This window comes from Solenopsis invicta, chromosome 5 (genome assembly GCF_016802725.1).
Source record: "Solenopsis invicta isolate M01_SB chromosome 5, UNIL_Sinv_3.0, whole genome shotgun sequence".
NCBI classification, from domain to species: Eukaryota; Metazoa; Arthropoda; class Insecta; order Hymenoptera; family Formicidae; genus Solenopsis; species Solenopsis invicta.
In genome coordinates this window covers 19,920,733-19,941,890 of record NC_052668.1, presented here as the reverse complement: position 1 = coordinate 19,941,890, position 21,158 = coordinate 19,920,733, and the positions used below count along the sequence as shown (strand labels likewise).

Genomic DNA, 21,158 nt, shown 5'->3' with positions numbered 1-21,158 from the left:
TCCCCCGCCTCCGACAGCGGGGGCACCATCACGGGTGGCGCCACCCGGGGGGCCCCACGGACGGGTCGGGTAACGGAAGCGACGCCCCTTCCGCACCCTAACCGCCGTGGCGACCAGCACGTCCGCCCAGAGTGAAACAATCCCCTGGGGGGACAGGACTCCGGCCCGGCACCCGCTTCGGAAGGGACGCCGTCGCGGAATGCCAGGCCAGCCAGCACCGCCCCGGGCCCCGCCTCGAAATAAGTCCGAGCGGCCCCAGGGCCGATCCATCCCGATACCTCGGGGAGGGTTTCCCACGAGGCACGCGACGGACCATACACCACCGCTCCGACCCTGCCCCGGAATAATTCCGGGCGGTCCGGAGACGGCCCAGCCCGCTGGGTCCGGTAAAACCGGGGTCCCAGCGGCCCGTCACGTCTCGAAGGCAACAGCGGGCGCTCCGTTCCAGGACAAGTCCCTTCACGGAAAACGCCCGCCGTCTCGGAAAATGTCCGAGCGGCCCGGGGGCCATCCCGACCCGATACACCGGGGAGAGTTTCCCGCGGTGCACGCGCCGGGACACCTCCGCCGTTCCGGCCCTGCCCTGGAGTAAGTCCAGGCGGCCCGGAACGGCCCAGCCCGACGGGATTGGCAGCGCCAAACCCGCCGGCCCGTCCTTCCCGGAGGGACTGGCTGTCCCCATGCCAGGACGCGAGCCGTAAAAACGACACCGTCCCCAGACACAGGGATTACCAGCCCCTCTTCTTCTCGTGCCCGCCGCGCCCGGAGGCGCCTTGGGCAAGGCATTTGCCTTTGGTCTGAAGACAAATGCCTTCCACGTGACCTCTTGGCCCCCATCCCCGAAGACATTCGGGGATGGAGTTCACCCTCTCACCACGATGAGGTGGGTCACATCGAGAGGGTCAGAACACACCCCTGCCTTACACCTTTCTTTGTCTTGAACTCCTCTTTATTTACATAACTAACAATACTAATAAAATATACTGTTTTTTTTCTGTTTCTGAACTCCTGAATTAGTGTGCACTTAAAGTGAAATAGATATATATTTGAAAGTTAGTGAAAACAAGAAAGAACGTTCCAGTGCAGTCTAGTGCAGAAATAGAAAACAAGCCTATACATATAATAGATGATATGCGCAACATATATCTTCATCTAATTTGTTAAAATAAAAATTTATTTTTATTGTTTAAATTGATTTGTCCTATTCTACTAGCATTTAATTTTTATTTACTTTAGTTATATTGATAAAAATATTCATAGTAAAATATTTATGTATTATCTTTATCGTTTATCTTGATTTATTATGTAATTTATTCTGAATCTGTGATATTTATGTTACTATTTTTCAGCGTTATTTGCTAAAAGCTGCGGTCCACTTAACGCTTCAAACGCTACGGAGCATTCGTAGCATTAATATGGCTGTGTTACATCCACCGTTTCCTGACATAAATTTTTGCAAGAGTAGTTGCCGAATGAGGCTTGAAACGTGGATTTTTGACCGGGACTGTACCCATGGAAACGGGATAAGAAGCGTCTCCCTCCTCGATACCAGCGCCGCGCCCGGTAGCATAGGCCACATAGAGCCGCGTGGGAAGGTGACGCTACGCCTCCGCACGCCGACGCCAGGGACTTCGTCGCCCGACTCAAACACGTAAATACGCGTCGCGCCGCGCTCTCCGTAGCGAACCACGTGACGCGCTGTACGGTTAAGGCTTTTCCAATCACATTTTAAATTCAATCCCAATTCCAATTTTAAATTAATCCTAATTCAAATCAATCCTAATTCTAAATTTAATTCTAACTACAATTACTCCTAACTCTAAATTCCATACTAATTATATATATTAGTTATTTCATGATAATAATCCTAAATTTAAGTTAATGGTTATCGCTTCATAATTCTGTATTTAATATTAATCCTAACTCTGTTCACGTCAATATAATAATCCCGAACCTAATTTAAGTTAAATGTAATCAGCCGTAAGTTGTAACTCCGGATTTATGTAAAGTTAAATGATCTTTTGTTATTAAATATTGAATAGTGTGTAACAATAGAGTCTGTGTCAATTTTAAATACCCAGTGTCGTTCAGTCTAATTCGATTCAGTCGATCCTAAATAATACTGCGCAACATTGCACGGCGACACGTGTTTCGCCCACGCGTGTGCCACATCATCACCCAGAGTCCGTGCCGAGAGAAGGAAGTCCAGTGGCCCAGCATCTGCTTCACCAGGGGAGCCACGGCGTGAGATCGAACGTTGCTACAGGGATATAAGGTTTCTTTCTATTCTTTCAATAAATAAAGTCAATTTCGGGATCTGATCATTTGAATTGCGACGCGTCAACTTTCTTGTCGAGTAGGTTTTAAATAATGTGCCCGCGTATCCCAGCCTCCCAATCACGTCAAGTAATTACTAGGAATTTGCCGGCCGCTTATTATGATTGGGTAGCAACCGCTCGTTGTGTGCACGCCATATTTTTTCGCCATCGGTTGGACCGCTACAACATCATCTGCGAAAATTGCCATCAAAACTTTCCCTTGAACATTGCCGAGCATTATAACAAAAGAAACCGTCATTATATAAATATCGGCAATGCCGATTCGGCATAAGTCATAACCCGGAACGGTGCATACTCTGCCGGGTCTCCCTCACTACTATTCGAGTAATTCGCGATTGTGCAACGTGCCCCGTAGATTTAATGTTCTTTTTAGAGTTCCTCGAACGCGAAAGTTCTTTATACGAAGATCCCGAGCCGACAATCCTCGCGATATCCGAGGAGTCTGTTTAGAAAAAAAAGGGTTTTCCGCCTCCCTTCTTCCCCCTAGCAACCGCTCAGGGTTAACCCCACTCACTACGGTTGAGTATCGGCCCAGTGCGTGCACACCGCCATCTAATAGCATTTGGGTCGTAACAGTACTTAGCAATTGCCGCTTTTAACGCTGCTTTGCGTTGCGGTAGAGTTGGGTGGAGTAAGGGTAAAACACCAGCTTTTATTTGATACATGAAAAGGATAGATGCGATAGCGTTTAGCTTTTTAACGCTGCTTTGCGTTGCGATTGAGTGGGAGTAAAACATCAGCTTTTACTCGCTGCGTGAAATTGCACCTTTAGACCTATGTTGAAAACCCAATGCACGACCAATATATAATACCCACATAGCACGTAATATTTCTGTGATATCACAGAATCATTGCAATATCACAGAAATATTACATATTACTGTGAAATATCACAGAAATATTACTGTGATATTACACAGTGATAATGACATTGAAATATTCCACTGATATCACAGAAATATCACAGAAATATTATTGTGATATTACACAATGATAATAACATTAAAATATTCCAATGATATCATTGCAATATATTGTTGCAATATTTAATTTCAAAGAACAAGGTAATGTCAAATGACGTTTATATTATGTCTTATTAATGCAACGTCAGTATCTCTTTGATTAATTTCGATATTTTTAGTATCCTTAATATTCTTGGTAATTTCGGTATTCTATAGAAGAAATCAACTTACAAATAAAATAATTATGTCTTTGCCCTTTCGTGGAATAAAAGTAAATGTTAAGAAAAAAAATTAATTAACTTTATTATTAGTTTAGATATTTACTTACAAGGGCACCACACATAACCCGGGTCACCGATTTTGATGAAACTTTACAGTTATGTAGTATTAGTATAGAAATACTAAATGCTAAACGGAGACGATGCACTACTCAACCGTTGACGTGAAATCGTTGTTTGAATTTCACCATATAGCTTTAATACCGTAACATTGAAGGAGTTTGGCAAGTAGCAGCGTGGTGTGGCGGACAGCGCGAGCGCCTATAGTTTTGCAGGTCGCGGCCGTCGCGGGTTCGAGTCCACAATTTTTTTTTTTTTTTTTTTTACCCAGTACTCTTATTGTTACAATATACATATATATATATATATATAATAAAATATATAATAAATAATACACAGATATAGATATAATAATACGCAAAAAATCTTCTCTGCATTCGAACTTTTGTTAGTTTACTTTATATACATTTATATATATATATATATATATATATATATATATACACATAGATTTATATGGATGGCGAGATATTTATATGATATATTTGATTGTGAGAGTTAATATGCATATTTATTTATGTGTAAGTACAAAAACAATTACAAATGAATTTATTCGTTGTCTTGCTCTGTAATTTTGCACACTTTCGGGTCATAATAATTACAAAAACAAGTAATAAAATTCACAGCTAGTTTTAAGAATGTCTTTTATGTCTTTTATGTCTTTTATGCATTATTGAAAAAAAAATGTGCTTGCGAAAAAATTGGATTTATAAAATGTTCGTGGTGTAAATCAGTTTTATGTTTTACTTGTTTTTATGATTATTATCACCCGAAAGTGTGCAAAATTACAGAGCAAGACGACGAATAAATTCATTTGTAATTGTTTTTGTACTTACACATAAATAAATATGCATATTAACTCTCACAATCAAATATATCATATAAATATCTCGCCATCCATATAAATCTATGTGTGTATATATATATATATATATAAATGTATATAAAGTAAACTAACAAAAGTTCGAATGCAGAGAAGATTTTTTGCGTATTATTATATCTATATCTGTGTATTATTTATTATATATTTTATTATATATATATATATATATATGTATATTGTAACAATAAGAGTACTGGGTAAAAAAAAAAAAAAAAAAAATTGTGGACTCGAACCCGCGACGGCCGCGACCTGCAAAACTATAGGCGCTCGCGCTGTCCGCCACACCACGCTGCTACTTGCCAAACTCCTTCAATGTTACGGTATTAAAGTTATATGGTGAAATTCAAACAACGATTTCACGTCAACGGTTGAGTAGTGCATCGTCTCCGTTTAGCATTTAGTATTTCTATACTAATACTACATAACTGTAAAGTTTCATCAAAATCGGTGACCCGGGTTATGTGTGGTGCCCTTGTTAGTTTATTCCTTAAACTGTATATATGTATAAACTATAATGTACGCTCTTTTATGTAATCTATCAATTTAATTATAGCTTTACAACTCGATCAATACTGATTTTATTAAAAAATTACAAAAAAACCTTTGTATTTGTCTTATTGCCATTTATAATTTTTACAGGAGCACAAAATTGATTTTAATTTTTAAAAATTTTTATCATGAGGAATTTAAAAAAAAATGTTTACAAAAAGTTTTGTTAACATTTATTATTCACTTGGCAATAAATATTTCAAAGTATATTTAGAAGTTTTTAAAAAAATATACATTTTTACGTCATTTAATATTTACTGCTCGCTACATTATTTTGTGAAATAGTTTATTCATTAATATTGATTAGACTATTATACACCACAGTAAAAGGTTTTTTAAGTTAATTAAAATATTAAATTTCCAACCAATTTTTCTTTAGATTTCACTTTTTTTTCAACTTTATTAAAAAATATGATTATATATATTCTATCATTAATTAGGTATTTTACAATGTTCATTAATTATATGTATGTATATAATGTTGCGGCTCGGTCACCGACCGTCACAACATACGACAAAACAAGCGAGCGCGTGCACAGCCGCTATGCGGTCCCGCCGTGTGTATAAGACTCCACGCAAACAAGTGAGTGCTGGCACCACCGCTAGGTGGCCGCGCCGCTGGAGATCTTCTCGTGAGTCAAGTGCAGCCACAGGTGTTATATCTAGACGCCACTGCGGCCGACTGGGCCGGGTCACCACGACTCACTAGCTCACACTTCAGTGAGATTTTAAAGAAAATCGTTGCTTGTTGTAATTTGGAAACAAATACGTGTTCTAATTTTTTTCCCAATGTAACGTCCCCTGAAAAAAAAGTTGATAAACTTGTTTCAATAAACTGATTACTGATTAGTAACTGATTATATTTTGTCAGTTACTGATCAGTAATCAGTTTATTGAAACAAATTTATCAATTTTTTTTTAAGAGGTACGTGTGGAACGCTGTTCCATATAAAATTTTATATTTTTACATGTAAATAATATTTTGTATTGTTATTTAATCTTGAACATAAATTAAAATTATAATTCGAATTGAATCTTTTTTAACAAAAATGAAAAAGGATACAAGAGATTTTTTTTTTGTAAATTAAACATTTATTACGTTTACATTATTGTATTTTGTTTTAATAAATATAATTATTTTTTTTATGTTTAATATATATTACATGTAACAATATGAAAATAATATTAAGAATAAAAATAAAATAAATTAAAATAATTTATTTATTTAATTTCTTGCAATATTATTTAAATATCACATAAACATCACAGAAATATTGTGAAATATCACAGTAATATTACTATGAAATATCACAGTAATATTACTGTGATGCGTTTTCGCGGACATTTTGATATTACTGTGATATCACAGTAATATTTCGTGATATTTCTGCAATATTTCATTTGTAATATTGCAATGTAAAAGTGATATTGCTATGATATCACTGCAATATTACGTGCTATGTGGGTATCGTATTTATATATTTTTTTTCCAATATTAGACCAATATTGCAACTCCAATATTGATTAAATAAAGTTCGATATCATACTTTGCAATATTGGACCAATATTGAAAATCAATTTACACCCAATAGATAATATTAGTTAAATAAGGGTCGATGTCATACCCGGCAATACTGGACCAATATTAAAAATCAATTTACACCCAATGACCTTGTTTACACCGAGCACTTGATACGCGTACTAACTAATAATTTTCTATTAAATTGTCTTGATTTCGGCAATAAATTTAAAAAATAGTATATTAAGTTGGTACAATATGAATCAAGATAATTAAATATATGTATTATGTATACACGCATTGTCGACAGTAAGATAAATTAATAGAAAGTTACGAGTTAGTACGCGTATCAAGTGCTCGGTGTAAACTAGGCCAATATAGAATATTAGGTTTACATTATTTCCCAGTATTGGACTAATATTTTGTGCTACTAGGGCTGCGTTCGGGAAGCGTGCTATCGGCGCTATTCCGTCATTCTATCTTTATCGATCATTAGACGTAGAATAAGGATAAAACGACACGATAGCGCTAATAGCATGCTACGCGAACACAGCCTAGGAAAATTGATAGACCACTTTATGCCCTGATATATTTTATCTCAAACACTTCTGTATTACTTATTTTTTTCAAGAAATGCGTCCGTGTACAATTTTTGCTCTGGCCCAGAAAATGTTAAATCTCATATCTCGGAAAGTACTTGAAAAAAAATAAATTTTATTCATTGCTTTAGCGAAAATGGACGGAATAAGATAGAATCGTGTCAGATTGAGCAAAAATGGCGTCAAAAAAACAGGGTATGTTCGAAATGAGCGAAAATCGATCGAATAAGATAGAATCGCGTCCGAGACACCGAAAATCGTCTGATTAAGCAAGAATCGCATCGGAAGCACGGGGAATCGTCGGGACAAGCGAAACTTGACGGAATAAGACAGAATCGCATCCTAGCCATTGAGAATCGTCAAATTAAGTGTTTAAGATATGTATGAAAATATTTTGCTTTAATTACACAAGTTTTCTACTTTAAGGACATCTTCAAAGTTTCACACGAGATTCCTAGAAAATGTAACGAAAAAAAAAATTGTAGTTATTCCAAAATTTGTTTCGTAAAACGTGGAGTCGAAATTCGTCAAAAACTTAATTTTAAGATTTTCAAAATGGTGGAAGTGGTCCCAGAAAAGGAGGGGGAGTGGTAATGAAATTCGCTTCACGAGACTAGAAATCGGAATTTGCCTAGAACTCAAACTAGAAAAAATCCGGTGAAATACCGATAACACATCAAGTATTTTATTTCATTATTCCAAACTCTTTTATTTTATAAAACGTTATAAAAAGTTCATTACATCATAAAATGCATCATTAAATAATACTAATGCAATAATCTTTTTAAATATATGACATTATTACGAGACACGTTGCACGTGTATATATGTATTCGACACTTTGTCATCTACTACATTAATATGGACGGATACTATATTAATACAATATATAATCGCGGACGGATGCTATATTAATACAATATATAATCGCGGACGGATACTATATTAATACGGACGGCTTTGTGATATATAACAATATTACTTTATATGAAAGGATTCGTATAATCTAAACGAAATATATTTTGTTCCACATAATTATTAATATACTTTGATATCAAAGTATAGCAACTCCAAATAGCAAGCCATAAATACTATCGATAAACCAGTATCTAAAAGTTAATCGCTCAGGTTTAGTATATTAATAATTATATATTTAAGCAAAAGCTATCGCACGTTGCGTGAGAAAATGTTGACATTGACATTGAAGGTTGTACGTATATGCCTTTGTGTAGAGTGTTATTTAATTGCATAGTACACGTGTATATACAATGGCGTGCAAAAATTTCCAGCCAGTAACATTTTGTACTTTGATTTATTAAAAAACAGCCTAATAAAATTTTCATAATCATTGTTTTAGTATATATTACTTCGTTACTTATATCTTGTACTCATACCTGTTAATTATGGAAATTTTGTTAAACCGTTTTTTTTTTTTAATAAATTAGAGTACAAAATGTCACTGGCCGGAAACATTTGCATGCCACTGTATATAAGCTTTATCAACTTTTTTTAGTAACTTTCTTTAGTAACATTAACAAATTTCCATTTGAATATAAACTTGATGCTTTCGAAACTTTATCAACATTTTTGCATCCAATTGTTTTAAATGATACAAACTCCAATATAAAAAACTTAAATATTGTTTCTTACTTTACCTCATCCGTTTCTCCAAAAATTCTTGTGTTAAATATATTGTAACTTCAAGATATGAAATATTGTATAACAATTTGTAAAGTTACGAGCAGTATTGAAACGGTCGTAACCTCGGCGCTGTTACATCTGTCGTCGAAATAACAGAAACACCACGTAACTTCGTCGTAATAATCGCGATGAATATCCAATTGATGAATACTATTATTGACGTAATGACCTAATCGCACGTCCTTAGCGGCAGGTCTGCAGCCTTCGTAATGATCCGCAGGAATATCCGTTCTAAAGCTACGTACGGAACTCAAGCATTCACGGGTAATAATTGTTTCCGCTGAAATAATTATATGAGTATATATATATATATATATATATATATATATAATATATATATATATATATATATATAATGTCGCAGGCAAATAGCAATTTTAGGAAAATAGTAACTTATTAGGCAAATAGCATTTGCCTGGTTAGGTTAGGTTAGACTAAATTACATAATTTTTGTGTTTTTAAAGCATTTTGCGTTTTTAATTCTAAGCTATTTGACCAGGCAAATACTATTTGCCTAGTCAGTTACTATTTTCCTAAAATTGCTATTTGCCTATGACGTATATATCTTAGAATATGATAGAAATTTCGAGTCTTATAAATATTGTACGATAATCGGTACCTCCTTTTCGTTCGATTATCTTTACGCATTTGTCATCGTACTCTGGGCAAGTTTCTCCCCAATACCATAACCAATTTAAAGGTGTCGCACATCCGGGATGATTACTATTACATCTGTAACAGTACAAACTGTCGCCTGCAATTAAAATATTTGTTATTATTTCAAACTAATAAAGGAATAATCCGATGAGATTCTCTCAAAGCCACACCCTTTTGTAATTAACCATTAAAACAACCATACCTTGATTTGTCAAAACAAACAAGAAAAAAAGTGTAAAAAATATTCGTCTCATTTTGTTGTGCGCCAACAAAAAATTTCTTCTTTTTGTACTTTGTGCAATTTTGTTTATAAACGCACGACGGAGAATATAGTGGCGTGTAAATTATACATGATTATACACTAAACAAGTGCTGACGGTGCTGACCAGTGCTGCCGTTTCTGGCCATTTCGCAGCCACAAGCCACACCTGGCCTGGCCCACAGAGGGCCTCAAGGGCCTCGCACATGAAATGCATAACAGAGCATAAGCGTAGCATAAGGCCTCTGGACCAATGGGAATCTTATGTAAATCAATATGGCGACTTTATGCTGGATACTCATTGGTCTATCGGTCTTATGTTGTGCTTATGTTATGTTATGTATTTCATGTGCGAGGCCCTTCAAGGGCCTCGCACATGAAATGCATAATATAACATAAGCATAACATAAGACTGACGGACCAATGAAAATGTTATGTAAATCAATATGGCGACTTTATGCTGGATGCTCATTGGCCCATCGGTCTTATGTTGTGCTTGTGTTACGTTATGCATTTCATGTGCGAGGCCCTTCAGGCTATGCCACACGCGTTGCACGGTGCTACGCCGCCAACAGCCAAGGAACAGCACAACGGCACCAGTGTTGTTAGACGGGCCCGGTTTTTCGCGCATGCGTGGCTACAGTCAGCGCTGTAACCGCTGTACCGAGAAATGGGCGCGTGGTGGGCTCGTCATATGATTAGGACAAGTTAAGGTAAATATACATCAGTTTGTTCACGTTGCTTGCACTCAATATCTTTATTGTCTCCCTCTCCTATATATCTCTTCTATATATCTCTTTTATTTGCTTAAATATATATTCATTTTATTTTAAGTACAAGAATTTTTAAAGATTTTAATGCAAACAAACCTATTTTTTTTAATACAGATTTATAAAATTCAGAGACAAAAAAAGCAATCAAAAAACGTCAGTTTGGAGAATTTCAAAATTTGTATGGGCTACCAAAGATCTCCTTTCTGTCACTAAGATATACTTTACTGAAGCCTTATTTGACGCGCATGCGCGAAAAACCGGGCCCATCTAAAGGGCCTCGCACATGAAATACATAACATAACATAAGCACAACATAAGACCAATAAACCAATGAGTATCCAGCATAAAGTCGCCATTTTGATTTACATAAGATTCCCATTGGTCCAGAGGCCTTATGCTACGCTTATGCTCTGTTATGCATTTCATGTGCGAGGCCCTTAACAACACTGAACGGCACTCGTTAGTCGTTACGTAGCGCACGTAGCGCACGAGTGTTGCTCCTGGTTGCTCCTCTGGTTGACTGTGGTTGACAGTGGCTGTGTTCCGTTTTTACTGGCAGTACTGAAAATGTATAGTATATGTGACGTGAACTATAAATTTTCAGTACTGGCAGTTAATATCGGAACACAACCAGTGTAGCACCATGTGGCTGCGAAACAGCGAGCGTTGACTGTTGTGACAGTGAAGAGTGACAGTGTTTTTTTTGTTTTTTTTTTTTAGTGTTTTTAATATATATTTTCTTTAAATAATATATGTTGCATCATGATTTCAACATGTTCTTCGAAATTATACTCGACGTTTCACCAATTTTCTTTTTTTCTGAAACTTTTATTCATTTTTTTTCCAAGTATGTTTATTCTCTTACTAAAAGTGTCAAGTCGTTTTCTTGCCCGAAATTCTCTGCTCGAAATTCAAAATCGAGTACTTTATTCGAAAATGCATTAGATGTATTTATGTCAAGTAGAATTGATTGTATTTGAGAGCGAAAAGAGTAGTCGGATTTTCGGAGGTTAAAAGTTACTTCCTATGAATATGTACTTCTCGTTAATGTTAGCGTTAAACGTAATGAAAATGTAAACACATGCTGAAATAGAACACTTTGTAAATGCAATGCGATTTAAATTGCACCCTGTAACTGTTAAATGTGTTACCGTAAATGTATAAAATATCGATAAGAATAATGAAGGTGCCAATGAAAGCCAACCAAATGTGCAGTGATGCACATTTTTCTTTTCAATCTTTCGGAGCAATTTCCGCAGTCTCCCACAATATTGTTTTGTATCGATGTACTTTGATTCATTGATCGATCGAATCTTCTTGTACTTTTATTTGAAATAAACAATGAACGAGAGAGAAGGCTAAGGTCTGTATTCGAAACACGCTTTATAAAGATGTTAACGTGTTAATTTTATCCTTGTTACGTCCAATGAACAATAAAGATAGAACTTTTAGGACCTGAATACAAGTCTAAATCATCATTGATGAGACGAGAAATTGTCACGTACACACTCTGTATAATATTGACATAATTTTGAAAAATGATTCTTTGACTGTAAAATCATGTCTTTTGATCTCTAAGTATTTTTTTTGGCAAGTATAACTTTATGTTAATTGTATTGAAACAAATTTTGAAAAATTTAAATTATGTAAAAACGAATGAATTATGCTTCGTTGAATTTAAAAGATAACGAATTTAAGTATCGTAAGGAAAGAACGGAATTGCTAAAAAACAATAAAAACATATTTTTAGATTAATGGTAAATCAGAATTAGCTTCTTTAGAGAAGAGAAGACTCGAAATTACTCGAAATGCTGTTGCCAGATATATGGAAAAAAGAATAAAAGCATAAATATAATTTGAATGCGTCGCTTCGATAGAAAAGAAACATAAAGATAGTTTTGCTTTACAATTTCCCAACTGCACACTGCTCTCTCTCTCTCTCTCTCTCTCTCTCTCAAATGTGATATATCGATTCGTAGCTCGTGACACGATGTATTTTTTGTTTACAGTGAGTCGTTGCGTAATACCACAAGCGAATCAACAAGATCTGCTTCGCTCGTACAAGAGCTATTCCGATGTAACAATGTTCCATTATACGGTTCCAAGGGAAGTGCTTCGAGCTACATGGCAATTTGCCGCTTTTATGGACGATCCCACGTGCCATCCACGGAAAGTTTACATGTGAATAATAATTCTTTTACATTTTATCTAAAAATTTATATTTACATGTAATTTAATTTATTCGACGAATGTCGTTAGAAGAGTGTGCGATTCTCCAAGATGTATTAATATTAGTCAAATTATTCTGATAAAAGATAGCTAGATAAAAGATAGTAAACTGTTGCAGCGATAATTATAAGGTATTTTGTTTAAATCATTTAATTAAAATTAATCAAATACAATTACAATTTTTAGACATGTCAGATTCGGTAGTTATCCATTAATCACCGTTAACAATGAAATATTTCCAATGACGGAGTCTACCAAACGGGATGACGGTATTATGGTTACCACTACCACAGCTTACCAACCAAAAAATGTGACTGTTGTTCCAATATATGAGCCACAACCCGGAGATTGGTTCGCAGCAGCTTATATGTCTCACTGGGACGAGAAAGTTCAGCAACAGGTACATCAGTCTTTTTAATTGTGTGGAATAATTTTATCTTGTATTTATAAATATTTTAGTGTGAGTCTCTCACACATAGTTTATTTTAGTTTTTTTTTTACTTATATTTCAGGGACTCGGCCACAAATGTCAATACAGCATAGGTACAGTAGCGCTATGGTCGCAAATAGATAATATTGAAAATATTCCCATTAATTATCAAACGAGATTACGAACAAGCTCAACGACAGCGTATTACAAGTAATTAAATATAAAAGTATTAAATATTAACTTTTTATTATATTTTTTTAAATTTCTTCCAAATAGATTGAGAAAAAAATATATATATATACATCATTCAAATTACCATGAGCATGTGATAATTTGAAAATATTTAAATATTGTCAATGTCTGACTTAAAGAAAAGACAAAAATCAAATTAATATGCCGCTTACTTTTCAAGCCACTTTTCGTGTATTTCTGGATGCTAATCGCTCACGTCGGTTGTTCTTTTTTATTTAGGATATATATACCATCAGGAGTATCGAGCTTCCGTTTATCAGTTTGGAACTGCAGCTTTACGTTGCACACTTTTCGTGATATTCGTAAACCTTGTATCGAAGCTGCACACTTGAAAGGACGTGTTTTACCGATATCTAATCATTTTCATCCCTTGGAATCTAAAAGTCTTACCACAAATGCTAGTTATTCTTTCGTAGAATCTTCCCCTTATGAAGATAGTTATTATTATTTATTAATTATTTCAAGTAGCATTATAGAGTTCAATGTCAAGATCGACACGATAGGTAATCCTTAATGAATTTTATTATCTATACATATGTCACGTTTGTGCGCATACCAGAGTTTTTTTTGTAAATTAAATGACTGCAATGTGCACAGAGAAAGAGAGATTGGTATGCGCTCGTATACATGCGTATGTGTAGAAAAAATCATATATTATATAAATGTAGATCAATAAATATATAAATAATTATTTCAGAGTGTCCAATCAAATTGACAGAAAAATCGTTTACTAGAGAATACATAAATATCGCTTCGAGTTTTAGTTCCGTAACAGGAAAAAATACTTACGAAGAATTAATAAAACATAAATGGTATTACGAAGAAAACAATGATAGCACGTTTTACAACGGGAATGAATTTTACGAAAAAAGAAATGAGAAGCATGAGACTGATAATCTGTATACTAAATGTATACCAAGATATCAATTGGTTCGTGTTAAACATGCAGAGACATTCTCAACCGTTTATCTTTTACAGGTATCGTCTGTTACGATATAGACTTGTTATATGTAAGGTACATTTCCCTATCACAGTGATATCGATTAATTAACAATCTGTATCGTCAACGATATTTTTTAGGGAAAAGAATGGTTAAGTTCAAGAATGATATTAACCGATTTAGTTCCGATGATGATCCAGTTTGATATTTTACCGTTGATAGACGTCGGTGGTACACTCGATATCAGTGTAAATCTTCAAGTGAAAAAGGTAAAAGTTTTGAAATATATTTTTTTAATTCTCGATTCTGATTTTTTATGCATTTATTCAATGTATTACTATTTCCTTCAATTTTTATTTTATGTGCATCGCGAGGATGAAAAAGGAATGTTCGTTTCGTTTTTCTTCTTCCAAATGGTTTAGTATGTGATCGCGTGATCGGTTTTTACGCATATAACCGACAAGTTCCTCTATTTCAAGTACAATGGGACCGAATATTTCTGCTATTGTAAGCTTTTGCCTATCCCTCTTCACTCTTATTCCAATAGTACCGAATAAAAATGTTACGCATCCGCGCAATCAATGTAGTGAAAAAAAAAGAAAAAAAAGAAACGAGCGCGATTTATCAAGATCGATACCGTACCCATCTGTAACTTTATATATCCTCTCAGCAAATGTGAAGGAGAATGAGAAGAGAGAGAGAGAGAGAGAGAAAACGGTAAAAGAAATTTCGAAGAAATATTAACTATTGTAATACACAAATATTAACAAATTTGGAATAGAGGAATTTGATCGTAATAATAGCGTGAAATAGACGAGATAAGTGACGAAAAAAATTGTTCGATTCAACTATTTAAAAATGACGTGATCTCGCGTTCCATATGGGACCGAAATTGCAGCGGGTAAAGGAGGAGGAAGAAGCTATTTAATGGCAGAGTGTGTTTCAGACTTGAACAGAGTTGAACTTTGAGTGGTTCGATATATTTGGGATGAAACGTTGGATATATACTTCTGTAATCCTTTTAGCTGCCATTGGCACGATCGGTTTTAGTAACAATGTGCGTTCAACGAGGTCGTATACCCAAACTAGAGGATCGTTATTCTTGTCAAAATGGTACTTTGGCGATAAATTTGTCATCGTTGAACAAGCGCAACGCAAGTTTATTAATAACGTATCCGCAACCAGGCACATGGTACATCGTTATCTTCGCGACGTGTCATAAATACAAGTAAGCTAGTGTAAGGTTCTAATTGAAAAAAGTTTTCGAGTACAAAAGATACCGAGAGAAAATGGAAACGTACGCATGTTCTATCGAATAAGGGCAACTCTGAATTCAAACAAATAGGAGGTTTGATATTTGCAATGGTTACACGAGATAAATACACATTTTTCGTGTGTAGTAAACCTGTGCACTGTCGAATCGACGAAATGTCTATCCTACTCGACGTACGCACCAAAAAATGTATGTTTTCTGGCGAAAATTCTTGCGGCGATCACGGTATTTGTCAAGAAATTCAAAAGAATATCCTTCATTACGCAACGTGCAACTGTTTTAAAGGTAACGTTTCATCGACTCGATTAAAAAGCACTTTGTGCTTTTTAACTACTAATATTTTATTACTTAGGTTACACAGGATGGGATTGCACCGACATCTCGAGTACTGTACCCGCTATTTCTCTCGCGAGTGTCACGTTGCTCGTTATAAGCAATATCTTTTTCATACCAGCCATATATATAGCCGTAAAACGAAGGCTGTACGCGGAAGGACTAGTGTATTTGGTTACTATGCTGTTCTCGTCCCTGTATCACGCCTGTGACCAAAGTGAGGGACAATTTTGCGTTGCGAAATACGAGGTCTGTACTCGAGAATCTTGATTTATTTTTCAGAAATATTTGAATTTAGCTTATTAGTCATCTTGTTATCTTATTTATAATTATACATTCTATAGAAATTCTCATATCAATTTTGAAATGAGAGAGAGAGAGAGAGAGACATTTAAGCTATTATTTTTTTTATTAATTAAATGTAAGGAATAATAATAAAGAGAAGCCCCTTAATTTTTATGATACAAATGCATTACGCGTACCCACAAAATTATGATTTAATTTGAAAACAATTAATTTCTAAACTATTCTATCATAAGTATAATGTAACGAAGGATACGTTTATTAATGTTATTCTGAATTCAGTTTGGAATAACATAAATTATATATATATATATATATATATATATATATATATATATATATATATATATATATATATATATATATATATATATATATATCTTTTTAACTGCACTATATTTATGATACAAAAATGTATTTAAAGTTTCAAGTCCGATACTCCATATCGACACGCAATCTAGAATAGAACTGAAAAATATATTTAATAATTGATACAAAAATATTATTGAGTAGCAAGATTCACTTCGCTGAGAAATGTGTGGCATTTTCCTCCTTAATTGTTTCTTGTATTATTCACATATCGGTATAATATTCAACTTATCGATAATATATTTATTTCTACAGGTTTTACAATATAGTGACTTTTTTTCAAGTATTTTGGCATTTTGGGTAACACTGATAGCAATGGCGGAATTACCGATCGCATTTGTACAATTGTGCCATATGACGGGAGTATTCGTTATCACTTTTGGGCTGCAAATTGACAGGATGTGTTTAATCAGTATATTAATACCGTTATCATTGGGTATTATTGTACCGGTAAATCTAGAGTGACTTTTTTAATTTTTTATGATTTTTTACAAAAGAATCTCAATAAAAAAATATATATATCTGTAATGAAATAAAAATGAATATACAGTGTTGAGGCATTTAACTTGAGATCAAAATTTTGAGAAATATGCATCTTACGAAAAAAATTGTCTTAAATCAAGTTTTTTCGATTCGAAGGGGGCAGTAAAATAGCGCTGTTATCGATGAAACCCCCTCCCCCTCTTTTTTTAAATGGAAATCCCTCATTTTTTGTAACATATTCTCTTGTAGCTCAAGTCGACACGTAGGATGCGTATAAACGTGATAAAATGTATAAAAATGTTGAGAATTTCTGTGTAAATTCTCTACGATGTTTCCGTATATTAACTACGTATAGAGATGCTTTATAAAGCTGCTTAAAACATTTTGCTTTCAAAGTTGACGAGTTAATAGCAGATTCTATTACAGATTTTCGCACATATCTACCGCACTTTTCGATCCAGAAAATGCAAGACTCCAAGTCGAAAGATACTATTAGGTTTGCTCTTTGCTATTACTGGTTTATCGCTCTACTCTTTCATCGAAACAGAGAAAAACTATCAAGTACGTATACTTGAAATGTATATATAGTATGTATGTGTGTACGTACAACGCGCATACATCTTACGAAAATTTTACTTCCCAAAATTGTATACAATATTTTGCGAATAAAATTTGTAAACATTTGGAAAATGTTAAGAAAACGCTCGCGAAAAATATACGTGAATCGAGTACCTCGCGATAAATCGAATTTTAAGAAAAAGGTTAAAAAATTTGAAACTTTAAATTTCATAAGAATAATACAATTTATTGTAGACATTAAATTTTATCCACTAAAGCAAATTTTACTATTAAATTACAAGTAATGTTGTTTTCCTCTTTTAGAAAGAAGCTTTATATTTATTTTGTTACAGTACGTTCACAGTGTTTGGCACATTGTAATGGCAATTTCGTTGATATTTTTGTTGCCACCAGCAAAAGCGAAAGAAACGACATCATCATCGACGAATGCTTCGTTCAACGACGTTAGCGAATCGTGGAGTTGCAAAGAGTTTTACGGAATCCCTACATTTACAATAATCAATCGAGAAAATCAAACGATCGCTTTAAGTTGAATATCATGTATGTAAACAATTTCGAATTTTTTTTTTCTTTTCTCATTTCTTCTTTCCTTCCTTTCCCCATGGTCTCTTCGATCCTTTCTCTATAACGGTCAGTTGATTAGTTACTGTATCCAGCAATCAGTTGGATATAGTAACTAATTCAAAAATTAAAGACTTGTCATATTTCATTTTAATGTATATATTTTTCGATAAATCTTGGAAGAGTCAAGTTATCGGTAAAGTTTCGTGTGCGCCATTAATACTCCAGGAGCCCTAGTCTTGAAAATATTCAAATACTTTTTGTATACAAAAGTGACGGAATAGCCAAGGGAATTATTCCGTGATATTGGTTATAATATTTTGCCACTTTCGTGCGTGCGAAAGTTATTCGCTTGTTTTCGCAAGAATTATATGGGTCCCAGGCCGCTTTATAGCTATATAATATTGTCCTGGAGATTTTCCAGTTTGCAGTTGGATCGCTCGAACCACCAGTTACCGCCATTCTACAGTGTGATTTTTAAATTTGAAATGAAAACATTTCGACTATTATATCTTTCTGTACTCTATATCGAGTGTATCGAGTAAATTTGTTTCTTCGCTAAATTACGCTATTATGAAATATCAATTACAGTTACTCCTCCGTTTTATCAAAAAGATATATTGTATCTAGAAAAAAAGTTACATTTTTAAAAACGAAAATACAAGATTTAAGGTCGTTGGATCCACGCGGTATATTCGCGAGGCGATCCGAGGATCCATAAAATTCTATGCGATTCGTGCATCGAAATACTCGTGTGTGTGTGTGTGTGTGTGTGTGTGTGTGTGTGTGTGTATACATTGCAGCTTTTATAATCTTCCAATTGTCCGTCAGAAAAATATGCGGACTCGATCTTTAATACGTAACTCGACCCGCTGCGATTGTCTTAACCTGCCACTTCCTGTGCCGCCTTATCGCTACTTATCTCTGCGTATCTATACGTCCAGTCCCTTTACTTGTACTCGTTGTCAGAGTATATTTTTCTCTTCGAATGCGAACAATAATTTTTCGACAGATATTATTCACAATCTAGAAAGATTCTTTCCAAAGATTATCTTGCGATATACAATATTGTACGTCGATTATGAAATTAACTTTTACAAAGAAAAATAATAAAAATAAACGAGACGACGATGCGTCTTATCGTTGGAAATATTTCTTTTGTTGTACTTGTTTCTAATTAAGATTCGTCTTGATATAAATGTCTTAAGAAAGAAATTTCTTTTTCGTCTTTATATACAAATTCGGATCTTTAATCGTATAATATTACTACTTAATATATTAATACTTATACACTGTACTTACTATTTACATGATTTACATCATAATACTAGTGTACATTGTAATAGAGAGTTTATGAGAGAGGAACTGCTGCTGCAGTCTCGACCACACGTCTTGACCGTTTACAGAGGTAACAAAAATAATGGATTATATCTTGAAATTCTTAGAGTGATGTCATTTATTTAATTACAGAACAATATTTCTTGTTGGAGAGAGGCCTTCCCCCAAAAATAAAAGGTTTATCTAATCAAATTTAGTCATGGAAAGAAAAATAATGGAAAACTTATCTAATCTTTAATCCGTTTAATCTTACAGCCCTCGTGTTAATGACTCAGCCATATGCTGAAATCGTCCAATTAGAAGCTAAAATATATATAGTGTGTGACGTCATTAACCCGCCTTGGATTGGGTTAAACCCACTGCACTCGAAAGTTATTACTCATATAGATTAATTCTTAAAATAGGTACGTAGACAATGCTTAAATATTGTACATGTTATCAAAGGTGCGATCAAATTGATGCTGCAAATGCTTTGGAGCATTTGCAACGGTTGAAACGGGTATATTAGGAAGGCACGCACCATCCGCGCTGCATAATATAATACAAATATAAGAGACTAGTAAATTACAATATATATAATGTGTAAATAACAAAATTTCTCTGAAGAGACGAAGCGAGTACTCACGTGCTTCGCACATGCACGCGCGCAACAAAATAAGAGACGCGAGGATTCTTTTAGTAGCTAGTAGTAGAACACGTGTTTTCGCGAGAGGTCCTCGTAATCGCATCCCTCTTACGCCCCTAACACCATCGCGTTCGATGAACGCGTTGGGGCTGGGAGGACGAGAGCAGAGTAGCGGACAACTGACGAGCAGCGACGAACGACGACCGACGACGATAATCGTGCCACAACTGCGTTTTGACAATCTGTGGCAAACGTCACGAGGAACAGCAATTGCAACGGAAAGATCGCTCGACCGATCGTATTCTGTGACTCGTCGTACATCTCTTTACCTTTTTCTCTTTTCCATCCGCTCTCTGGCTCTCTGGCTTCCGCACCGTCGCCCATTTGTCACCGCTTTTCACCCTCCGCTTATTCGCGAATCGCGCGCGCGCGTGCGCGCACACGTGTGTGTGTGTGTGTGTGCACACAATTATAAATCAATTAATTGGTAATTTTTTGGTAAGTTTCAAGTTTTCGCGACGTCACGTAAAATGGACGTTACTCGACGTTGTTCTTTTCGAAAAAAACTAAAAATCATTTTTTTCATCGCGTGTTTACCAACGCTCCGAAAAATATATAATTGACGATTTTTTGAGAAAATTTGAGAATCGATTCTTATAATCTTTTCCCGTTGTTTGTGAGACAGTCTCTTTTTCACACGTGCTGAAACGGGACCAGAGTCATTTTCATCCTGAGATAATCTGTGAATCTAATCCGCACTGTCTATCGGTTGCTTATGTTTCTAGAATCGACGACGCGGCCGGCGACGATTCTCGCGTCAACGCTTTTTCCCCCCAACTCCACTCCACTCCACTCCGCTCGCAA

General features: G+C 35.1%; 3 protein-coding genes across 8 annotated transcripts; 1 reads left to right on the top strand and 2 right to left on the bottom strand.

The window, feature by feature from the left end:
• Positions 1-7,870: 7,870 nt before the first annotated feature.
• LOC105205835 lies at positions 7,871-9,970 on the bottom strand. The gene is made up of 3 exons (XM_026131845.2): positions 9,750-9,970; positions 9,510-9,644; positions 7,871-9,170 (listed from the first exon to the last, which is right to left on the bottom strand). Exons 1-3 carry the CDS (start codon positions 9,799-9,801, stop codon positions 8,890-8,892), a joined length of 468 nt encoding a protein of 155 aa, XP_025987630.1. The 5' UTR covers positions 9,802-9,970; the 3' UTR covers positions 7,871-8,889.
• A 1,106-nt stretch (positions 9,971-11,076) lies between these two features.
• Positions 11,077-21,139, top strand: LOC105205620 (post-GPI attachment to proteins factor 6). Of its 6 annotated transcripts, XR_005574938.1 has the most exons (16): positions 11,342-11,426; positions 12,589-12,760; positions 12,995-13,208; positions 13,321-13,448; positions 13,710-13,993; positions 14,188-14,468; positions 14,571-14,699; positions 15,456-15,658; positions 15,831-15,988; positions 16,056-16,285; positions 16,964-17,158; positions 17,618-17,752; positions 18,103-18,310; positions 19,678-19,739; positions 19,802-19,846; positions 19,925-21,139. XR_005574938.1 is itself a non-coding variant. In XM_039449998.1 (14 exons), exons 1-13 carry the CDS (start codon positions 11,342-11,344, stop codon positions 18,301-18,303), a joined length of 2,415 nt encoding a protein of 804 aa, XP_039305932.1. In that variant the 3' UTR covers positions 18,304-18,310; positions 19,802-20,402. The 6 variants fall into 6 exon arrangements, 4 of the variants coding, with proteins under 4 accessions (XP_025987544.1, XP_025987542.1, XP_039305932.1 ...); XR_005574939.1 differs by lacking the exon at positions 19,678-19,739; XM_039449998.1 differs by lacking the exon at positions 19,678-19,739 and having other exon boundaries at positions 19,802-20,402.
• LOC120357941 lies at positions 19,770-20,760 on the bottom strand. The gene is made up of 3 exons (XM_039450003.1): positions 20,624-20,760; positions 20,295-20,536; positions 19,770-20,197 (listed from the first exon to the last, which is right to left on the bottom strand). The coding sequence occupies exons 1-3, from the start codon at positions 20,638-20,640 to the stop codon at positions 20,058-20,060; spliced, it is 399 nt and encodes a 132-aa protein (XP_039305937.1). The 5' UTR covers positions 20,641-20,760; the 3' UTR covers positions 19,770-20,057.
• Positions 21,140-21,158: the final 19 nt, after the last annotated feature.